General features: G+C 48.2%; 1 protein-coding gene across 1 annotated transcript in view; it reads left to right on the top strand.

Moving 5' to 3' along the window:
• LOC115123186 (insulin receptor-like) overlaps positions 1-24,738 on the top strand; it is a 183,405-nt gene that overhangs the window by 140,308 nt on the left and 18,359 nt on the right. The window contains exons 5-12 of the mRNA XM_065009309.1: positions 2,548-2,695; positions 2,856-3,067; positions 5,036-5,162; positions 7,271-7,521; positions 9,983-10,150; positions 10,367-10,565; positions 21,144-21,427; positions 21,971-22,119. Coding sequence (XP_064865381.1) covers positions 2,548-2,695; positions 2,856-3,067; positions 5,036-5,162; positions 7,271-7,521; positions 9,983-10,150; positions 10,367-10,565; positions 21,144-21,427; positions 21,971-22,119 — 1,538 coding nt within the window. The remainder of the gene's footprint in view (positions 1-2,547; positions 2,696-2,855; positions 3,068-5,035; positions 5,163-7,270; positions 7,522-9,982; positions 10,151-10,366; positions 10,566-21,143; positions 21,428-21,970; positions 22,120-24,738) is intronic.

Below are 24,738 nucleotides of genomic sequence, written 5' to 3'. Positions count from 1 at the left end.
CTTCACTACCTACCCCTTCACTACCTACCCCCCTCCCTACCTACTGCCCTCCCTACCTACCCCTTCACTACCTACCGCCCTCCCTACCTACCCCCTCACCACCTACTGCCCTCCCTACCTACCCCTTCACTACCTACCGCCCTCACTACCTACCGCCCTCACTACCTACTGCCCTCCCTACCTACTACCCTCCCTACCTACTGCCCTCCCTACCTACTGCCCTCCCTACCTACTGCCCTCCCTACCTACCCCCTCACCACCTACTGCCCTCCCTACCTACCCCCTTCACTACCTACCGCCCTCACTACCTACCCCCCTCCTACCTACTGCCCTCCCTACCTACTGCCCTCCCTACTGCCCTCTCTACCTACTGCCCTCCCTACCTACCCCCCTCACCACCTACTGCCCTCCCTACCTACCCCCTTCACTACCTACTGCCCTCACAACCCAATATATAATTTGGTCACTTAACAGACTCTATTGAAATGCTTTATACTGAAACTCACCTCAATCACTATCTGAACTGACTCTTGTTTCCTCTCGCTACCTCAGTCAATATAGCAGCAGAGGTTTTCCATAGAGGGGTCATAACAAACAACGCTCTAGTGTCACCTTTCCATAGAGGGGTCATAACAAACAACGCTCTAGTGTCACCTTTCCATAGAGGGGTCATAACAGACAACGCTCTAGCTCTGTCACCTTTCCATAGAGGGGTCATAACAAACAACGCTCTAGCTCTGTCACCTTTCCATAGAGGGGTCATAACAAACAACGCTCTAGCTCTGTCACCTTTCCATAGAGGGGTCATAACAAACAACGCTCTAGCTCTGTCACCTTTCCATAGAGGGGTCATAACAGACAACGCTCTAGCTCTGTCACCTTTCCATAGAGGGGTCATAACAGACAACGCTCTAGCTCTGTCACCTTTCCATAGAGGGTCATAACAAACAACGCTCTAGCTCTGTCACCTTTCCATAGAGGGGCTCATAACAGACAACGCTCTAGCTCTGTCACCTTTCCATAGAGGGGTCATAACAGACAACGCTCTAGCTCTGTCACCTTTCCATAGAGGGGTCATAACAGACAACGCTCTAGCTCTGTCACCTTTCCATAGAGGGGTCATAACAAACAACGCTCTAGCTCTGTCACCTTTCCATAGAGGGGTCATAACAAACAACGCTCTAGCTCTGTCACCTTTCCATAGAGGGGTCATAACAGACAACGCTCTAGCTCTGTCACCTTTCCATAGAGGGGTCATAACAGACAACGCTCTAGCTCTGTCACCTTTCCATAGAGGGGTCATAACAGACAACGCTCTAGCTCTGTCACCTTTCCATAGAGGGGTCATAACAGACAACGCTCTAGCTCTGTCACCTTTCCATAGAGGGGTCATAACAAACAACGCTCTAGCTCTGTCACCTTTCCATAGAGGGTTCATAATAAACAATGCTCTAGTGTCACCTTTCCATAGAGGGGTCATAACAGACAACGCTCTAGCTCTGTCACCTTTCCATAGAGGGGTCATAACAGACAACGCTCTAGCTCTGTCACCTTTCCATAGAGGGGTCATAACAAACAACGCTCTAGTGTCACCTTTCCATAGAGGGGTCATAACAAACAACGCTCTAGTGTCACCTTTCCATAGAGGGGTCATAACAGACAACGCTCTAGCTCTGTCACCTTTCCATAGAGGGGTCATAACAAACAACGCTCTAGTGTCACCTTTCCATAGAGGGGTCATAACAAACAACGCTCTAGCTCTGTCACCTTTCCATAGAGGGGTCATAACAGACAACGCTCTAGCTCTGTCACCTTTCCATAGAGGGGTCATAACAAACAACGCTCTAGCTCTGTCACCTTTCCATAGAGGGGTCATAACAAACAACGCTCTAGTGTCACCTTTCCATAGAGGGGTCATAACAAACAACGCTCTAGTGTCACCTTTCCATAGAGGGTCACCTTTCCATAGAGGGGTCATAACAGACAACGCTCTAGCTCTGTCACCTTTCCATAGAGGGGTCATAACAGACAACGCTCTAGCTCTGTCACCTTTCCATAGAGGGGTCATAACAGACAACGCTCTAGCTCTGTCACCTTTCCATAGAGGGGTCATAACAGACAACGCTCTAGCTCTGTCACCTTTCCATAGAGGGGTCATAACAAACAACGCTCTAGTGTCACCTTTCCATAGAGGGGTCATAACAAACAACGCTCTAGTGTCACCTTTCCATAGAGGGGTCATAACAGACAACGCTCTAGCTCTGTCACCTTTCCATAGAGGGGTCATAACAGACAACGCTCTAGCTCTGTCACCTTTTCACCACAGATGTGGAAGTGTGACCGTCAGCTGAAGTGAGCGATTGAGACGCATCCAATGCAAAACAGATATCTCTATCTTAAACTGACAGATTTTTTATGGAGATGTTTTTATTATGCTGATTATATGTCCACGGGGGTGCGGAAACTGACTGTTTCCTCTCATAGCAGCAGAGGTTAACCGATTGATTGCCTGACTGATTGTCTGTCTGTTTCCTCTTTCAACATCAGATAACATAGCCGCAGAGCTGGAGGCTAACCTGGGTCAACTGGAGGAGATCACAGGCAACCTGACCATCAAGAGAGCCTATGCCCTTGTCTCTCTCTCCTTCCTCCGCAAGCTACGCATCATCCGGGGAGAGACGCCGACCCAAGATGGGTAGGTCTTGAGTAGTAGTGCGCTATAGTACACTAGGGTTTGAAACGTTGCCTGAATTAATATAGTACCTGGGAGACCAGTGTGCAGATTTATGATTTTGTTCTACTGCTTTAGGCTTGTTGTTCATTTTCTCAACCTCTCTCTCTATGTACTTTATCAGGAACTACTCGTTCTATGCTTTGGACAACCAGAACCTGCGTCAGCTGTGGGACTGGAACAAACACAACCTCACCATCCTCCAGGGACGCATGTTCTTCCTTCACAACTCCAAGCTGTGCATGTCTGAGATCCGCAAGATGGAGGTGGTGACAGGCACTAAGGAGAGAGGCATCAAGAATGAAATCGGCAGGACCGATGGAGACCAGGCCTCCTGTAAGACCAGCCAACGTGGAACTTTAGACAAACATGATCGTATTATGTGACCGACCGGCTCGATTTGGTCTTATGTAGCAACATTTGAAATTGTGTTTTTTGCATTGGATAAAAGTAGAGACTCAGAGCTACAAAATGGTATATCATTCACTATAGTTGAGGAAAAATAGGAAAGTAATTATGCTTTTAACTTCACTTTTGAGAAAATGGCCCTTGACTGTTTTGGTACCGACTAAATAGTTCTTCTTTGTCTACACCTATTCAGCATAATTCACAACCTCTTAAGCTTTAGCCCCACCCATCTCTTTAAGGATTCACATGTGAGGCCATGTGCTAAACAGAGTGAGTAAGGTAATGTTCTAAACAACCAAAGAGTTCAAGACTAAAGGCTGGGTTGTACTACGGGTGTGTTTGTGAATTTAATCTGGAGTGCCCGAGTGTAACTCTGGGCGTTCGTAAACTCAAGAGTGTTGTCAGATTGTCCGTTCGTTCAGAGAGCACACTGGATGCTCTGGCCGAAGAGTAGTGTTGATCCGTGCGTTCTTACCGAACAGCAGTCAAGCACCCAACCTAACTGGCTAACGTTGGCTAGCTTGCTAGCTACTTCCAGACACAAATGAGAGAACACCTCACTCTGACCATTTTACTCGCCCTAGCATAGCCGGTTAGGCTGTCTTTTTGTTATCCAGAGTGTTGGTGACTGTAACTGAGCTGCTGGCAACAATTTAATGAAGCTTTTTTTGCCAACGTTTACTGACACGTCCATATTCAACGGGTGTTGAGCGTTCGTGAATTTGTCTGTTATTCTGCGCTCTGGCACACTCAGACGAGAGTGCTCTGAAATCCGAGTAGATAATCAAAGCGAATTTACAGTTGTCGCAGTGACGTCATAAACATTCTATTGAAATATATAACCAGGCAAAAGTTTGGACACCTACTCATTCAAGGGTTTTTCTTCATTTTTACTATTTTCTACGTTGTAGAAAATTGAAAACAGTACAAATAAAGAAAAACCCTTTAATGAGTAGGTGTACCCAACATTTTGACTGGTACTGCAGTTACTTGCATAGTGGAGCCTTTTGTTTAGACATGTAGCTAGCTAGCTAAACAATGAACCATAATCCCAATTTACAACTTTACTACCCTGCAGGAATCTGCAGGTAGTTAACCAAGCAGGTTCAATGTTAGCTAGCTAACTTTAGGCGATAACTAGCAATGCAAATGGCTCTGAGATACAAATAATATTACTACACAGATCATACACGTAACGTAAGCTAGCTAGCCAGCCAGCTAACATTAGCTAGCTAGCAATACACTTTAACTTGATGACTTTTTGGCAAAATGAGAAACGTGTAATATCTGAAAATGTAGCTAGCGAGACTATCTTACTCGTATACATGGATGGACGCTTCTCCCTCTCTGTCACGAATGCCATGGTTGCCCTTAGTTTGAAGATGTAATCCGGAGACAGGTGTTTTATACAACAGTCTTCTGTGTTCTCATTTCGACTGCATTTTGATAAATGAAAAAAAAAGAAGTTTACGTTCAAATAGCTCTCCTGTGAAGTAGTGATGCTCGACATACACCTAGTTTCCTGAAACGAGTCACATATAGTCGTCATGTAGCAGACACTTTTACCCAAGGCGTCACATACAGTTAACATTTACTATTGAGTATTTAGTGATCCTTTATGGCTCAGTTGATAGAGCGTGGCGCTTACAACGCCAGGATCGTGGGTTAGATTCCCTCTTTGGTCCACCCATACGAAAATGGATGCTCGCATGACTGTAAGTTGTTTTGGATAATAAAAGTGGTCAGTAGGTCAGTCCTCCAATCTGTATTGGGTTGTTTCAGTTACCTAGCATGTTTAGTTCCCTCTTCTACAATATGGCTATTCTCCCACCTCCCTGATTCGCCCTGATTGCTCCTGTCCTTAAGCTCTGTTTGTCTCTGTTTCTTGGTCACCAGGTGAGACCCAGTTCCTGAATTTCACCACGGTGCGCACACAGTCGGACAAGATCCTCCTCAAGTGGGAACCCTTCTGGCCGCCAGACTATAGAGACCTACTGGGCTTCATGGTCCTCTACAAAGAGGCGTAAGTATAAAACGATACATAATTAAGTTATGCTCTTGCCCTGTGGGACAAGGTTACTATCTCCTAGAGCTAGAGATGCCTTGGTCAACTGTAACTGCTGTTATTGTGAAGTGGAAACATATAGGGGCAACATTGTGCTAGGTCATACAATCTCACAGAACGGGGCCCCGCCCAGTGCTGAAAGCACGTAGCGCGTAAAAATGGTCTGTCCTCGGTTGCAGCACTCACTACCGAGCTGCCTCTGGAAGCAAATTCAGTACAAGAACTGCTCATCTGGAGCTTCATGAAATGAGTTTCCATGTACCGAGCAGCTGCACACAAGCCTAAACTCACCACTCACCAATGCCAAGCGTCAGCTGAAGCGCATCCTCGGTTGCAGCACTCACTACCGAGCTGCCTCTGGAAGCAAATTCAGTACAAGAACTGCTCATCTGGAGCTTCATGAAATGAGTTTCCATGTACCGAGCAGCTGCACACAAGCCTAAACTCACCACTCACCAATGCCAAGCGTCAGCTGAAGCGCATCCTCGGTTGCAACACTCGCTAACGAGTTCCAAACTGCCTCTGGAAGCAACATCAGCACAAAAACTGTTCGTTGGGAAGTTCATGGAATGGTTTTCCATGGTTGAGCAGCTGCACACAAGCCTAAACTCACCACTTACCATTGCCAAGCGTCAGCTGGAGAGGTGTAAAGCTCGCCGCCATTGGTCTCTGGAGCAATGGAAATGCATTCTCTGGAGTGATGAATCACGCTTCACCATCTTGCGGTCCAATAGCAAATCTGGGTTTGGCAAATGCTATCTGCCTGAATGCATAGTGCCAGCTGTGAAGTTTGGCGGGGGAGGAATGGGGCTGTTTTTCATGGTTCAGGCTAGGCCCCTTAGTTCCAGTGATGGGAAGTCTTAACGCTACAGCATACAATGACATTCTAGACAATTCTGTACTTCCGACATTGTGGCCACAGTTTGGGGAAGGCCTTTTCCTGTTTCAGCATGACAATGCCCCCATGCGCAAAGTGAGATCCATACAGAAAGGATTTGTCAAGTTGGTGTGGAAGACCTTGACTGGCATGCACAGAGCCCGGACCTCAACCCCACCAAACACCTTTGGGATGAATTTGAAACGGCGACTGTGAGCCAGGACTAATCGCCCCAACATTAGTGCACGACCTCACTAATGCTCTTGTGGCTGAAGGGAAGCAAGTCCCTACAGCAATGTTCCACCGTCTAGTAGAAAGCCTGGCCAGGCCTCCTCAGACGATCTCGTAGGTGAAGAAGCCAGACGTGGAGGTCCTGGGCTGGCGTGGTTACACGTGGTCTGCGGTTGTCAGGCCGGTTGCATGTACTTCCAAATTCTCTAAAACAACGTGGCTTATGATAGACAAATAAAAATCCTGCAGTCAGTATGCCAATTCCACACTCCCTCAACTTGAGACATCAGTGGCTTTTTTTAGAGTGGCCTTTTATTGTCCCCAGCACAAGGTGTAATGATCATGTTGTTTAATCAGCTTCTTGACATGCCACACCTGTCATGTGGATGGATTATCCTGGCAAGAGAGAAACGCTCACTAAAAGGGATGTAAACACATTTGTGCCCAAAATTTGAAAGAAATAAGCTTTTTGGCGTATGGAAATATTTCTGTGATCTTCTATTTCAGCTCATGAAACACTTTACGTGGTGTTTATATTTTTGTCCAGTATAATTACAAATAATTAGCATATTGACCACAAGAAGCCCAAACCGATATGCTTGACTAAAACAATCATTTTAAACCTTGCTTACATTTGTATATGATCACGTGTGTCTCTCTCTTAAGTCTGAGAATATTTGGGAACAGATTTCTTAAATTAAATTCACTTGGAGCTGATTTCCTGCTGTTTTAGTTTTTTTTAATGTCCAACAACAACAACAACTTTTTTGTTGTTGCTCAGAAGGCTTGGGGGGGCCTATAGCTTGGTGGGCCAAACCCTGCTGTAAAGTGTCAAAAGTGTTGAATCGAAAGGTGTGTCGTTTAAATTGGAGCTTCCATGACTATTTAGTAGCCGGCTAGTAACAGTCGTATCTCTACTATTAGTATGTCAGTGTCTTTCTGTCCTCTCCATCTCCAGACCTTATAAGAACGTGACAGAGTTTGATGGCCAGGATGCGTGCGGCTCTAACAGCTGGGTGATAGCTGACGTCGACCCTCCACCCCGGGCCACGGAGGGGAAAGACCAGGCGGAGCCTGGCTTCCTCATCCATCCTATGAAGCCCTGGACCCAGTACGCCATCATGGTCAAGACCCAGCTCTCCGCCTCAGACGAACACCAGGTCCTCGGGGCCAAGAGCGAAATCATCTACGTCCGCACCAATGCCACCAGTGAGTCACAAACATAGTCCTCCGTCCTGACAGCATTCTACTACTGAGTCACAAACACAGTCCTCCGTTCTAACAACATTCTATTACTGAGTCACAAACATAGTCCTCCGTCCTTACAACATTCTACTACTGAGTCACAAACACAGTCCTCCGTCCTTACAACATTCTACTACTGAGTCACAAACACAGTCCTCCGTTCTAACAACATTCTACTACTGAGTCACAAACATAGTCCTCCGTCCTTACAACATTCTACTACTGAGTCACAAACACAGTCCTCCGTTCTAACGACATTCTACTACTGAGTCATAAACACAGTCCTCCGTTCTAACGACATTCTACTACTGAGTCACAAACAGTCCTCCGTCCTGACAACATTCTACTACTGAGTCACAAACAGTCCTCCGTCCTTACAACATTCTACTACTGAGTCACAAACACAGTCCTCCGTTCTAACAGCATTCTACTACTGAGTCACAAACATAGTCCTCCGTCCTTACAACATTCTACTACTGAGTCACAAACACAGTCCTCCGTTCTAACAGCATTCTACTACTGAGTCACAAACACAGTCCTCCGTCCTTACAGCATTCTACTACTGAGTCACAAACATAGTCCTCCGTCCTTACAGCATTCTACTACTGAGTCACAAACACAGTCCTCCGTCCTTACAGCATTCTACTACTGAGTCACAAACACAGTCCTCCGTCCTTACAGCATTCTACTACTGAGTCACAAACACAGTCCTCCGTTCTAACATTCTACTACTGAGTCACAAACACAGTCCTCCGTCCTGACAACATTCTACTACTGAGTCACAAACACTGTCCTCCGTTCTAACAACATTCTACTACTGATTCACAAACACAGTCCTCCATCCTGACAACATTCTACTACTGAGTCACAAACACAGTCCTCCGTCCTTACAGCATTCTACTACTGAGTCACAAACACAGTCCTCCGTCCTTACAGCATTCTACTACTGAGTCACAAACACAGTCCTCCGTTCTAACAATCTACTATTGAGTCACAAACGCAGTCCTCCGTCCTTACAGCATTCTACTACATTGTTATCTGATAAAATTTCACAATTATTTTCATCAAGACCATAAACATTTTCACTCTGACAAAAAAGGTCATCTCTGTCGTTGTATATAACCCACATAAAGCAAGGCAGGAGCTTCGGTTTCAATGGAAACATCATTACTGAAAGTGCAGATACGTTTACCTAGGGGAGTGTTTGTGGATCGACTAGTCTCAATAGCGAGAGGGGCCACTCCACATCTACATTTAGAAAAAGAGCTTTGAATATGGTTGAAACGTACACAGGGTTCTGCCCTGGTCATTTAAAAAGCAGTCGGTGAGCATTTTGTTACTTTCTGATTGGTTTTATCAGTTGGTACCGCTTTCGTTCATTGCTCTCTAAAAGTGCCTCTCCAAAAGCATTACGGTCATTTCTAGAATACACTCTGTCCGTATCAGTGAGGCGAGCCATATGGGCGGGGGGCGAGCCATATGGGCGGGGAGGCCGAGCCATATGGCCATATGGGCGGGGAGGCCGAGCCATATGGGCGGGGAGGCCGAGCCATATGGGCGGTGAGGCCGAGCCATATGGGCGGTGAGGCCGAGCCATATGGGCGGTGAGGCCGAGCCATATGGGCGGTGAGGCCGAGCCATATGGGCGGTGAGGCCGAGCCATATGGGCGGTGAGGCCGAGCCATATGGGCGGTGAGGCCGAGCCATATGGGCGCGGAGGCCGAGCCATATGGGCGCGGAGGCCGAGCCATATGGGCGCGGAGGCCGAGCCATATGGGCGCGGATGGGCGGGGAGGCGGAGCCATATGGGCGGACTTAAAAAAGGCTTTGACGTGGTACTGTAAATAAAACATATTTGCAGTTGCAACATCACAAGCCCATTAAAATGGCGTGTTTACATAGGCATGCTGCAAAATCTCTGCCAATTTAAATATATATATATATATATATATATATTTTTTTTTAAATGCATAGCCGCTGGTGATGCCATGGAATTTTCCAGCCCATGTCATTTTGAATAGCAACATTTGACATGTATTTACCCACACCAAGGTCAAATCTACAGCACTGTTCAAAACACAGTTAACACCAGTATAATTTGTCCCCATACTGCTCCAGCAGACATAATACTAGGTAGCACCGATGAATCAAACCGTTTTAGTGAAACATTTTAAAAGGTTGGCCAACCATGACTTTACTCTTTACAATGATGACACTAAGGGGCACAATTTACATGGTACGCTATGTACTTAATGGACACAATGTAATCCTAGATAAGACTGTAGAAGCTGGCTATTATCCACCAATAGGTCCCCTCCAGTCCCAGTCTGACAACATTCCTTACTCTTAACTCTAGCAATGTTGATCTTGTTGTTAACATTCCTTACTCTTAACTCTAGCAATGTTGATCTTGTTGTTATTTCAGAGCCGTCCGTGCCACTGGACCCCATCTCCTCGTCCAACTCGTCCTCTCAAATCATCCTGAAGTGGAAACCTCCCACAGATCCCAACGGGAACATCACTCACTACCTGGTGTACTGTCAGCAGCAGCCCGAGGACAGCGACCTCTACAAGTTCGATTACTGTCAGAAAGGTGAGAAGCAGAGGATTGTCATTTTTCACGTGATTATTTCATATTACAGTTTAGGAAAGGATCAATCAATCGTGTCAGATGATCTCATGGGTCTTGTCTGATGAGCCGTTGACTAATGAGAATGGGATTTGTGGGTCATCCCCTATTTTGGTGCAGATGTGACATTTGGGACATTTGGGATTCAGTTTAACTGTCTTTTTGTCTGTCTGTCTGTAGGAATGAAGTTGCCGTCGCGGGCTCCTACCCACCTGGACACTGAAGAGGAACAGAAATGGAACCAAACAGACGAGCCTGGGCCAGGGAGCCGCTGCTGTTCCTGCCCCAAAACAGAGACCCAGCTCAAGAAGGAGGCCGATGAGTCTGAGTACCGCAAGACTTTTGAAAACTACATCCACAACGAAGTGTTTGAACCCAGGTAGGATTATATAGAGTTACACTACACGATCAAAAGTATGTGGACAGAGATACCTTCAAAACATAGTGTTGAAATCAGGTATGAGAACAGGAGAGATACCTTCATAACATAGTGTTGAAATCAGGTATGAGAACAGTAGTCGCGTCACAGTTTGGCGTTGTAGTAAAGGCATAACAGTCGTCTATACTTCCAGAAATTACCCCAAAGCTCAGGGAACCCTGCCTGAAACTGAGGACGATTGACTAGTGTACGCTCCAAACAAGGCTATTCAGTTAATATACAGTGGGGCAAAAAAGTATTTAGTCAGCCACCAATTGTGCAATTTCTCCCACTTAAAAAGATGAGATCGGCCTGTAATTTTCATCATAGGTACACTTCAACTATGACAGACATAATGAGAAAAAAAATCCAGAAAATCACATTGTAGGATTTTTAATGAATTTATTTGCAAATTATGGTGGAAAATAAGTATTTGGTCACCTACAAACAAGCAAGATTTCTGTCTCTCACAGACGTGTAACTTCTTCTTTAAGAGGCTCCTCTGTCCTCCACTCGTTACCTGTATTAATGGCACCTGTTTGAACTTGTTATCAGTATAAAAGACACCTGTCCACAACCTCAAACAGTCACACTCCAAACTCCACTATGGCCAAGACCAAAGAGCTGTCAAAAGACACCAGAAACAAAATTATAGACCTGCACCAGGCTGGGAAGACTGAATCTGCAATAGGTAAGCAGCTTGGTTTGAAGAAATCAACTGTGGGAGCAATTATTAGGAAATGGAAGACATACTAGACCACTGATAATCTCCCTCGATCTGGGGCTCCACGCAAGATCTCACCCCGTGGGGACAAAATTATGAGAGCTGGGACCAAAGTAACAAAGCCTACCATCAGTAACACACTATGCCGCCAGGGACTCAAATTCTGCAGTGCCAGTACATGTCCAGGCCCGTCTGAAGTTCACTAGAGAGCGTTTGGATGATCCAGAAGTAGATTGGGAGAATGTCATATGGTCAGAGGAAACCAAAATATAACTTTTTGGTAAAAACTCAACTCGTTGTGTTTGGAGGACAAAGAATGCTGAGTTGCATCCAAAGAACACCATACCTACTGTGAAGCATGGGGGTGGAAACATCATGCTTTGGGGCTGTTTTTCTGCAAAGGGACCAGGACGACTGATCCGTGTAAAGGAAAGAATGAATGTGGCCATGTATCGTGAGATTTTGAGTGAAAACCTCCTTCCATCAGCAAGGGCATTGAAGATGAAACGTGGCTGGGTCTTTCAGCATGACAATGATCCCAAACACACCGCCCGGGCAACGAAGGAGTGGCTTCGTAAGAATCATTTCAAGGTCCTGGAGTGGCCTAGGCTGTCTCCAGATCTCAACCCCATAGAAAATCTTTGGAGGGAGTTGAAAGTCCGTGTTGCCCAGCAACAGCCCCAAAACATCACTGCTCTAGAGGAGATGTGCATGGAGGAATGGGCCAAAATACCAGCAACAGTGTGTGAAAACCTTGTGAAGACTTACAGAAAACGTTTGACCTCTGTCATTGCCAACAAAGGGTATATAACAAAGTATTGAGAAACTTTTGTTATTGACCAAATACTTATTTTCCACCATAATTTGCAAATAAATTCATAAAAAAATCCTACAATGTGATTTTCTGGATTTTTTCCCCCTCATTTTGTCTGTCATAGTTGAAGTGTACCTATGATGAAAATTACAGGCCTCTCTCATCTTTTTAAGTGGGAGAACTTGCACAATTGGTGGCTGACTAAATACTTTTTTGCCCCACTGTAAGTGAAGTATAGACAGTCTGATGGCAGGTAGGCCCTGAACACAGCTGATCTCTCATTCCTCCAGAACAACACCTGCTGTAAGCAACTCTTCTGACAATGGGTAAGCCAATGGCGTTCAAGTGCTGGTGTTAATACCCAGCCCCTCACCTTGTCAGCCAATCAGAACACAACAACCAGCAGCTCTATGTCAGTGGTGGAATGCATAATTTGATGCACTAATTCGTTGGGGGGGAGGGGTGACGAAACTAGCTCGCCCCCCCCACCACCTCTCTGTGCTTCCAATCCTGTTTTTGTGTGTTAATTCACAACTATCTATGCTCTCGCCTTGGTGGAGAGTTCTGGGAAAATGTCTTTCCCTCTGTGTGACAATTGAAATGCCTGCTCAACCCAAGCATGATGATGGGAGCGTCAGCGCTGTGAAGAAGACCGTGGTTTAATTAGTAAAAGCCTCTATGAGTTCTGTTCCCCTTTGATCGTAATTCCAGGAATATGTGAGAACAGATGAATTGTGTAGCGTTCTGTTGCGTCGGCACCAGAGGCTCTTTGGCAGGTGGACCAGCAGGCAGAGCTGGCTTTCAGACGCGCTGTTGACAGGCCCCTGGGCTGACACACACCCTCCCCGTTTAAGGCATGTGTATAGATGCTGAGATGAGTCGTGGGAAATCACTATCTGAGTCGGTCTCGTCTGCTTTGCCGCGGTTTCAAGCGGTGTGGTCCGGCCTTGGCTCTTCTGCTTTAACTCTCCAGCCACAAGAGATCTTATCGTTTCTACTACAGCCGAGCTGTAATTTAGTAGCTAGCTAGCTGGTGGGGTGGGGTGGAGGGGGGGGGATTACAGTGTCTGGGCCCTGAGTGGTCTGTTGCTGTTATTCACACAGTCACAGGAACACTGTGCTCCGTCCCTCCCTCAGGCAGGGGCCCCGCGCTCCCTTTGTTTGGCCCTGGATGTGTGTGTGTTCTAGCGTGCTATCAAGCTAGCCCCAACCCTGTGTGACGTGTGTGTCCCTGTTTACGCTCTATTCCGGAACCCAGCTGCAGAGGGGGAAGGGGGTCGGGGGTTGTCTGGTGCCCCCATCCCACCTACACCCCCCTTTCCCATGGGAGTGATTATTGTACCCATTACCATCCGTTCATGCACACTGCCGTTTAGACTGCTACACACATACTGTTCAGACCTCCACACAGAAACTAACACCATTTAGATCTACACACACACACACACACACACACACACACACACAGTTGAGACCTCAGCTGGGGTTTAATCCTGTGTCTGAGTGGAAGACATGGTAATTATGGTATAGGAAGTGAACAAGGAGATCAGACTGACAACAGTACCAGACTACTTCTAATTCCCCCCTTCCCTCTAAACCGTACTGGTGCAGCGATGTCCGGCAGAGCGAGACAGACAACAGTAGAGTGAATATATATATGACGCTTTTATCCATCCATTTTGTGTATGGGTGGTCCTGGGAATTGAACCCACTGTCCCAGTGTTGCAAGCACCATGCTCTACTGACTGAGCTACAGAGGACCATGTGAATGGATAGACTGTTTGTAACCCACCGTGACCCAGTACTGACCTGGTTCAGACCTGGCTAGTTCTGTTCTGATGCCATTTTGGGAGGTCTGTTGTTCTACTGACTGTCTGTATTTATCTGGTAGTGTAGTGACATGGGGGAGTGTGTTCAGTGGTGCTGTCTGTGTCTGTCGGCGGCGGTGCTGTCTGTCTGTCGGCGGTGCTGTCTGTCTGTCGGCGGCGCTGTCTGTCTGTTGGCGGCGCTGTCTGTCTGTTGGCGGCGGCGCTGTCTGTCTGTCGGCGGTGCTGTCTGTCTGTCGGCGGCGCTGTCTGTCTGTTGGCGGCGGCGCTGTCTGTCTGTTGGCGGCGCTGTCTGTCTGTTGGCGGCGGCGCTGTCTGTCTGTTGGCGGCGGCGCTGTCTGTCTGTCGGCGGTGCTGTCTGTCTGTCGGCGGTGCTGTCTGTCTGTCGGCGGTGCTGTCTGTCTGTCGGCGGTGCTGTCTCTGTCGTCTGTCGTCTGGGCGGTGCTGTCTGTCTGTCGGCGCGGTGCTGTCTGTCTGTCGGCGGTGCTGTCTGTCTGTCGGCGGTGCTGTCTGTCTGTCGGCGGTGCTGTCTGTCTGTCGGCGGTGCTGTCTGTCTGTCGGCGGTGCTGTCTGTCTGTCGGCGCTGTCTGTTGGCGGCGGCGGCGCTGTCTGTTGGCGGCGGCGGCGCTGTCTGTCGGCGGCGCTGTCTGTCTGTCGGCGGCGCTGTCTGTCGGCGGCGCTGTCTGTCTGTCGGTGGCGCTGTCTGTCTGTCGGCGGCGCTGTCTGTCTGTCGGCGGTGGCGCTGTCTGTCGGCGGTGGCGCTGTCTGTCTGTCTGTGGTGCTGTCTGTCAGTGGTGCTGCCTGTATGTCTGTCTATCTGGTGCTCTCTGTCTGTCTGTGGGGCCCTCTGTATGTATGTCTGTCTGTGGTGCTGTCTGTCTGTGGTGCTGTCTGTCTGTGGTGCAATCTTTCAGTCTGTCCATCTGTCTGTCAGTGGTGCTGTCTGTCTGTCGGTCTGTGGTGCTGTCTGTGGGGCCCTCTGTATGTCTGTCTGTCTGGTGCTGTGTATGTCTGTGGTGCTGTCTATCTGTCTGGTGCTGTCTGTGTCTGATGCTGTCTGTGTCTGTGGTGCTGTGTCTGTCTGTGGTGCTGTCTGTCAGTGGTGCCATCTTTCAGTCTGTCCATCTGTCTTGTCTGTGGTGCTGTCTGCCTGTGGTGCTATCTTTCAGTCTCTGTCTCATTGGTGCTGTTTGTCTGTGGTGCTGTCCGTCTGGTGCTGGCTGGCTGTCTGTCTGTGGGGCCCTCTCTGTCTGACCGTCCGTCTCTCCGTCCGTCCCTTGTCCGTGGTGCAGTCTCTGTCCGTCTGTCAGTCTGTCCATTGGTGCAGACTGTCGGGTTGTGTCTGTCTGTGGTGCTGTCTGTATCAATGCATCACCCCCACACTGTCACAGCCAGTGTTCTGAAGACTCACTGTGACATCACAACTGTGTGCTCAGCCAGTGTTCTGAAGACTCACTGTGACATCACAACTGTGTGCTCAGCCAGGCAGCCAGCGTTCTGAAGACTCACTGTGACATCACAACTGTGGGCTCAGCCAGGCAGCCAGCGTTCTGAAGACTCACTGTGACATCACAACTGTGGGCTCAGCCAGGCAGCCAGCGTTCTGAAGACTCACTGTGACATCACAACTGTGGGCTCAGCCAGGCAGCCAGCGTTCTGAAGACTCACTGTGACATCACAACTGTGGGCTCAGCCAGGCAGCCAGCGATCTGAAGACTCACTGTGACATCACAACTGTGGGCTCAGCCAGGCAGCCAGCGATCTGAAGACTCACTGTGACATCACAACTGTGGGCTCAGCCAGGCAGCCAGCGTTCTGAAGACTCACTGTGACATCACAACTGTGGGCTCAGCCAGGCAGCCAGCGTTCTGAAGACTCACTGTGACATCACAACTGTGGGCTCAGCCAGGCAGCCAGCGTTCTGAAGACTCACTGTGACATCACAACTGTGTGCTCAGCCAGGCAGCCAGCGTTCTGAAGACTCACTGTGACATCACAACTGTGTGCTCAGCCAGGCAGCCAGCGTTCTGAAGACTCACTGTGACATCACAACTGTGGGCTCAGCCAGGCAGCCAGCGTTCTGAAGACTCAATGTGACATCACAACTGTGTGCTCAGCCAGGCAGCCAGCGTTCTGAAGACTCACTGTGACATCACAACTGTGGGCTCAGCCAGGCAGCCAGCGTTCTGAAGACTCACTGTGACATCACAACTGTGTGCTCAGCCAGGCAGCCAGCGTTCTGAAGACTCACTGTGACATCACAACTGTGTGCTCAGCCAGGCAGCCAGCGTTCTGAAGACTCACTGTGACATCACAACTGTGTGCTCAGCCAGGCAGCCAGCGTTCTGAAGACTCACTGTGACATCACAACTGTGTGCTCAGCCAGCCAGCGTTCTGAAGACTCACTGTGACATCACAACTGTGGGCTCAGCCAGGCAGCCAGCGATCTGAAGACTCACTGTGACATCACAACTGTGGGCTCAGCCAGGCAGCCAGCGATCTGAAGACTCACTGTGACATCACAACTGTGGGCTCAGCCAGGCAGCCAGCGTTCTGAAGACTCACTGTGACATCACAACTGTGGGCTCAGCCAGGCAGCCAGCGTTCTGAAGACTCACTGTGACATCACAACTGTGTGCTCAGCCAGGCAGCCAGCGTTCTGAAGACTCACTGTGACATCACAACTGTGTGCTCAGCCAGGCAGCCAGCGTTCTGAAGACTCACTGTGACATCACAACTGTGTGCTCAGCCAGGCAGCCAGCGTTCTGAAGACTCACGGTGACATCACAACTGTGTGCTCAGCCAGGCAGCCAGCGTTCTGAAGACTCACTGTGACATCACAACTGTGTGCTCAGCCAGGCAGCCAGCGTTCTGAAGACTCACGGTGACAGATGGATAAAGCCACTCTATGCTGATGTCACCCTGCCTGCTGAGGAAGAAGTTGCCTCAGTCGAACCACGTGATCTGATCAAGCATCAGATTACCACGGGATCTGATCTAGCACCAGATTACGAACGTGATCTGATCTAGCATCAGATTACCATCCCAAAATGTGAACCTCAACTATTAGGAAGATAAGAAAATAAAAGCTGATTTTGGGCCCAGGGGGAAGTTGGAACTTCCCTCAACTCACCGTAGTAGTAGGGTCATACTTGCTTGTTTATCAGGATCCCCATTTAGCTTTTGTAGAAGAAGCAGCTACTCTTCCTGGGGGTCTACATAAACACAGGACATGACAAGTAACTAAGCACTTGATACACTGATAGACAAGAACAGTCACACAAATCAAAAATACAACGATATACATACAATACAACTAAACTGTAGCTGCCATAGAAATAGATGATTTTTATATGGTTTCTCCTCTTATCAGCCTCAACCTGTTCTGTTCTCAACACTGCTCAGTCTGTAGTCAACTCAAACTTAAACAAACCTAGTTGACTGGCTGGCTGCTAGGCTAGCAGAAGACTCCGTGGCTCCATCTGTTGGTGATGAGTGTAACTGCAGCCTGTCCACCCGGCTGACTGTGGAGGAGTCCAATCAAATTGTATTAGTCACATGCGCCGAATACAACAGGTGTAGACCTTACAATGAAATGCTTACTTACGAGCCCCTAACCAACAATGCAGTTTAAAAAATAAAAAAAATGGATTAAAGAGCAGCAGTAAAATAATAATGAGACTATATACAGGGGGTACCGGTACAGAGTCAATGTGGAGGCTATATACAGGGGGTACCGGTACAGAGTCAATGTGGAGACTATATACAGGGGGTACCGGTACAGAGTCAATGTGGAGGCTATATACAGGGGGTACCAGTACAGAGTCAATGTGGAGGCTATATACAGGGGGTACTGGTACAGAGTCAATGTGGAGGCTATATACAGAAGGTACCGGTACAGAGTCAATGTGGAGGCTATATACAGGGGGTACCGGTACAGAGTCAATGTGGAGGCTATATACAGGGGGTACCGGTACAGAGTCAATGTGGAGGCTATATACAGGGGGTACCGGTACAGAGTCAATGTGGAGGCTATATACAGGGGGTACCGGTACAGAGTCAATGTGGAGGCTATATACAGGGGGTACCGGTACAGAGTCAATGTGGAGGCTATATACAGGGGGTACCGGTACAGAGTCAATGTGGAGGCTATATACAGGGGGTACCGGTACAGAGTCAATGTGGAGGCTATATACAGGGGGTACCGGTACAGAGTCAATGTGGAGGCTATATACAGGGGGTACCGGTACAGAGTCAATGTGGAGGCTATATACAGGGGGTACCGGTACAGAGTCAATGTGGAGACTATATACAGGGGGTACCGGTACAGAGTCAATGTGGAGGCTATATACAGGGGGTACCGGTACAGAGTCAATGTGGAGGCTATATACAGGGGGTACCGGTACAGAGTCAATGTGGAGGCTATATACAGGGGTACCGTACAGAGTCAATGTGGAGGCTATATACAGGGGGTACCAGTACAGAGTCAATGTGGAGGCTATATACAGGGGGTACTGGTACAGAGTCAATGTGGAGGCTATATACAGAAGGTACCGGTACAGAGTCAATGTGGAGGCTATATACAGGGGGTACCGGTACAGAGTCAATGTGGAGGCTATATACAGGGGGTACCGGTACAGAGTCAATGTGGAGGCTATATACAGAAGGTACCGGTACAGAGTCAATACGGAGGTTATATACAGGGGGTATCGGTACAGAGTCAATGTGGAGGCTATATACAGGGGGTACCGGTACAGAGTCAATGTGGAGGCTATATACAGAAGGTACCGGTACAGAGTCAATGTGGAGGCTATATACAGGGGGTACCGGTACAGAGTCAATGTGGAGGCTATATACAGAAGGTACCGGTACAGAGTCAATACGGAGGTTATATACAGGGGGTATCGGTACAGAGTCAATGTGGAGGCTATATACAGGGGGTACCGGTACAGAGTCAATGTGGAGGCTATATACAGAAGGTACCGGTACAGAGTCAATGTGGAGGCTATATACAGGGGGTATCGGTACAGAGTCAATGTGGAGGCTATATACAGGGGGTTCCAGTACAGAGTCAATGTGGAGGCTATATACAGGGGGTACCGGTACAGAGTCAATGTGGAGGCTATATACAGAAGGTACCGGTACAGAGTCAATGTGGAGGCTATATACAGGGGGTACCGGTACAGAGTCAATGTGGAGGCTATATACAGGGGGTACCGGTACAGAGTCAATGTGGAGGCTATATACAGGGGGTACCGGTACAGAGTCAATGTGGAGGCTATATACAGGGGGTACCGGTTCAGAGTCAATGTGGAGGCTATATACAGGGGGTACCGGTACAGAGTCAATGTGGAGGCTATATACAGGGGTACTGGTACAGAGTCAATGTGGAGGCTATATACAGGGGGTACCAGTACAGAGTCAATGTGGAGGCTATATACAGGGGGTACTGGTACAGAGTCAATGTGGAGGCTATATACAGAAGGTACCGTACAGAGTCAATGTGGAGGCTATATACAGGGGTACCGGTACAGAGTCAATGTGGAGGCTATATACAGGGGGTACCAGTACAGAGTCAATGTGGAGGCTATATACAGGGGGTACCGGTACAGAGTCAATGTGGAGGCTATATACAGGGGGTACCGGTACAGAGTCAATGTGGAGGCTATATACAGGGGGTACCGGTACAGAGTCAATGTGGAGGCTATATACAGGGGGTACCGGTACAGAGTCAATGTGGAGGCTATATACAGGGGGTACCGGGACAGAGTCAATGTGGAGGCTATATACAGGGGGTACCGCACAGAGTCAATGTGGAGGCTATATACAGGGGGTACCGGTACAGAGTCAATGTGGAGGCTATATACAGGGGGTACCGGTACAGAGTCAATGTGGAGGCTATATACAGGGGGTACCGTACAGAGTCAATGTGGAGGCTATATACAGGGGGTACCGTACAGAGTCAATGTGGAGGCTATATACAGGGGGTACCGGTACAGAGTCAATGTGGAGGCTATATACAGGGGGTACCGGTACAGAGTCAATGTGGAGGCTATATACAGGGGGTACCAGTACAGAGTCAATGTGGAGGCTATATACAGGGGTACTGGTACAGAGTCAATGTGGAGGCTATATACAGAAGGTACCGGTACAGAGTCAATGTGGAGGCTATATACAGGGGGTACCGGTACAGAGTCAATGTGGAGGCTATATACAGGGGGTACCGTACAGAGTCAATGTGGAGGCTATATACAGAAGGTACCGGTACAGAGTCAATACGGAGGTTATATACAGGGGGTATCGGTACAGAGTCAATGTGGAGGCTATATACAGGGGTACCGGTACAGAGTCAATGTGGAGGCTATATACAGAAGGTACCGGTACAGAGTCAATGTGGAGGCTATATACAGGGGGTACCGGTACAGAGTCAATGTGGAGGCTATATACAGGGGGTACTGGTACAGAGTCAATGTGGAGGCTATATACAGGGGGTACCGGTACAGAGTCAATGTGGAGGCTATATACAGGGGGTACCGGTACAGAGTCAATGTGGGGGCTATATACAGGGGGTACCGGTACAGAGTCAATGTGTGGGGGCTATATACAGGGGGTACCGGTACAGAGTCAATGTGGAGGCTATATACAGGGGGTACCGGTACAGAGTCAATGTGTGGGGGCTATGCAAATAGTCTGGGTAGCAATTTGATTAGGCATTCAGGAGTCTTATGGCTTGGGGGTAGAAGCTGTTTAGAAGCCTCTTGGACCTAGACTTGGCGCTCCGAGTCAGTAGATTGGTGTTGTAAACGTCAGGCTGAGTTAAAGGACCTTGTGACCAGAGGACGAGACTACTTACTATAGACTCTACCTCACAAAATGCCTTTTTCTCTCTTCACCTAACCTTGCATGGAGAACAGTAGGTCAAAGGTTAAACACCTTTTGATTTAGGTGCTGTGTTGGGTTGTTACAATGGGCTTTCTAGGTTGGAGAAACTAACGTGGATCTTCAGCAGAGGTCTGTATGGTAGGTAGGTTAGTCCCATAGGACAACCAGGTCTTTGATTATTGTGAAAGTTTTCAATGACTTTCCTTCCGCTTAGACCTTTTTTTAGTCTTCGCTCTTTGTTCCTGTGTAACACGCCTCATCTCCCCTGGCCTCTCCACCCTTTTCTTCTTCAGACCGTCTCGTCGGCGCCGCTCGGTGGGTGTGGCCAACGCCACCCTGCCTCCCTTCCTGACCACTCCCCCCACCCTGCCCAACGCGTCGACCACGCCCAGCCCAGAGGGCGAGGGGGCGGAGGGCTCCAAGGTGACACTTGTGGTGTTCGCCAAGGAGTCAACCGTCATCTCCAACCTGCGCCACTTCACCAGCTACCAGATAGAGATCCATGGTTGTAACCACCCCTCGGACTCCCAACGCTGCAGCATGGCCACTTACGTCAGCGCACGCACCATGCCAGAGGGTAAGGCTGTACACACTAACAGACTGCACCATGCCAGAGGGTAAGGCTGTACACAGTAACAGACTACAGCATGCCAGAGGGTAAGGCTGTACACAGTAACAGACTGCACCATGCCAGAGGATAAGGCTGTACACAGTAACAGACTGCACCATGCCAGAGGGTAAGGCTGTACACAGTAACAGACTGCACCATGCCAGAGGGTAAGGCTGTACACACTAACAGACTGCACCATGCCAGAGGGTAAGGCTGTACACAGTAACAGACTGCACCATGCCAGAGGGTAAGGCTGTACACAGTAACAGACTACACCATGCCAGAGGGTAAGGCTGTACACAGTAACAGACTACACCATGCCAGAGGGTAAGGCTGTACACAGTAACAGACTGCACCATGCCAGAGGGTAAGGCTGTACACAGTAACAGACTACACCATGCCAGATGGTAAGGCTGTACACAGTAACAGACTACACCATGCCCGAGGGTAAGGCTGTACACAGTCACACACACTAATGATGGTTCTGCCTGTGTTCTCCTCTCCCTGCAGAGAAAGCTGATGACATTGTGGGCCAGGTGAGCCATGAGATTGTGTTGGAGAACCCAGACTCTGTCCACATCAAGTGGCTGGAACCCAAAGCCCCCAACGGCATGATCATCCTGTACGAGATCAACTACAGGAGGATAGGAGACCCTGAGGTCAGTACCAATACTAGAATCAACTACAGGAGGATAGGAGACCCTGAGGTCAGTACCAATACTATAATCAACTACAGGAGGATAGGAGACCCTGAGGTCAGTACCAATACTAGAATCAACTACAGGAGGATAGGAGACCCTGAGGTCAGTACCAATACTAGAATCAACTACAGGAGGATAGGAGACCCTGAGGTCAGTACCAATACTAGAATCAACTACAGGAGGATAGGAGACCCTGAGGTCAGTACCAATACTATAATCAACTACAGGAGGATGGGTGACCCTGAGGTCAGTACCAATACTAGAATCAACTACAGGAGGATAGGAGACCCTGAGGTCAGTACCAATACTAGAATCAACTACAGGAGGATAGGAGACCCTGAGGTCAGTACCAATACTATAATCAACTATAGGAGGATAGGTGACCCTGAGGTCAGGACCAATACTAGAATCAACTACAGGAGGATAGGTGACCCTGAGGTCAGTACCAATACTATAATCAACTACAGGACGATGGGTGACCCTGAGGTCAGGACCAATACTAGAATCAACTACAGGAGGATAGGTGACCCTGAGGTCAGTACCAATACTATAATCAACTACAGGAGGATAGGAGACCCTGAGGTCAGTACCAATACTATAATCAACTACAGGAGGATAGGTGACCCTGAGGTCAGTACCAATACTATAATCAACTACAGGAGGATAGGAGACCCTGAGGTCAGTACCAATACTATAATCAACTACAGGAGGATAGGAGACCCTGAGGTCAGTACCAATACTATAATCAACTACAGGAGGATAGGAGACCCTGAGGTCAGTACCAATACTATAATCAACTACAGGAGGATAGGTGACCCTGAGGTCAGTACCAATACTATAATCAACTACAGGAGGATAGGTGACCCTGAGGTCAGGACCAATACTATAATCAACTACAGGAGGATAGGTGACCCTGAGGTCAGTACCAATACTATAATCAACTACAGGAGGATAGGAGACCCTGAGGTCAGTACCAATACTATAATCAACTACAGGAGGATAGGAGACCCTGAGGTCAGTACCAATACTAGAATCAACTACAGGAGGATAGGTGACCCTGAGGTCAGTACCAATACTATAATCAACTACAGGAGGATGGGTGACCCTGAGGTCAGGACCAATACTAGAATCAACTACAGGAGGATAGGTGACCCTGAGGTCAGTACCAATACTAGAATCAACTACAGGAGGATAGGTGACCCTGAGGTCAGTACCAATACTATAATCAACTACAGGAGGATGGGTGACCCTGAGGTCAGGACCAATACTAGAATCAACTACAGGAGGATGGGTGACCCTGAGGTCAGTACCAATACTATAATCAACTACAGGAGGATGGGTGACCCTGAGGTCAGGACCAATACTATAATCAACTACAGGAGGATAGGTGACCCTGAGGTCAGTACCAATACTAGAATCAACTACAGGAGGATAGGTGACCCTGAGGTCAGTACCAATACTAGAATCAACTACAGGAGGATGGGTGACCCTGAGGTCAGTACCAATACTAGAATCAACTACAGGAGGATAGGTGACCCTGAGGTCAGTACCAATACTAGAATCAACTACAGGAGGATAGGAGACCCTGAGGTCAGTACCAATACTATAATCAACTACAGGAGGATAGGAGACCCTGAGGTCAGTACCAATACTATAATCAACTACAGGAGGATAGGTGACCCTGAGGTCAGGACCAATACTATAATCAACTACAGGAGGATAGGTGACCCTGAGGTCAGTACCAATACTATAATCAACTACAGGAGGATAGGAGACCCTGAGGTCAGTACCAATACTATAATCAACTACAGGAGGATAGGAGACCCTGAGGTCAGTACCAATACTATAATCAACTACAGGAGGATAGGAGACCCTGAGGTCAGTACCAATACTATAATCAACTACAGGAGGATAGGTGACCCTGAGGTCAGTACCAATACTATAATCAACTACAGGAGGATAGGTGACCCTGAGGTCAGTACCAATACTAGAATCAACTACAGGAGGATAGGAGACCCTGAGGTCAGTACCAATACTATAATCAACTACAGGAGGATAGGAGACCCTGAGGTCAGTACCAATACTATAATCAACTACAGGAGGATAGGAGACCCTGAGGTCAGTACCAATACTATAATCAACTACAGGAGGATGGGTGACCCTGAGGTCAGTACCAATACTATAATCAACTACAGGAGGATAGGTGACCCTGAGGTCAGTACCAATACTATAATCAACTACAGGAGGATAGGTGACCCTGAGGTCAGTACCAATACTATAATCAACTACAGGAGGATGGGTGACCCTGAGGTCAGGACCAATACTATAATCAACTACAGGAGGATAGGTGACCCTGAGGTCAGTACCAATACTAGAATCAACTACAGGAGGATAGGTGACCCTGAGGTCAGGACCAATACTAGAATCAACTACAGGAGGATAGGTGACCCTGAGGTCAGGACCAATACTAGAATCAACTACAGGAGGATAGGTGACCCTGAGGTCAGGACCAATACTAGAATCAACTACAGGAGGATAGGAGACCCTGAGGTCAGGACCAATACTAGAATCAACTAC

Source organism: Oncorhynchus nerka, linkage group LG24 (genome assembly GCF_034236695.1).
Source record: "Oncorhynchus nerka isolate Pitt River linkage group LG24, Oner_Uvic_2.0, whole genome shotgun sequence".
Classification (NCBI taxonomy): Eukaryota; Metazoa; Chordata; class Actinopteri; order Salmoniformes; family Salmonidae; genus Oncorhynchus; species Oncorhynchus nerka.
Note: the sequence above shows the minus strand (reverse complement) of the source record. Positions and strands in the feature narration are given on the sequence as shown.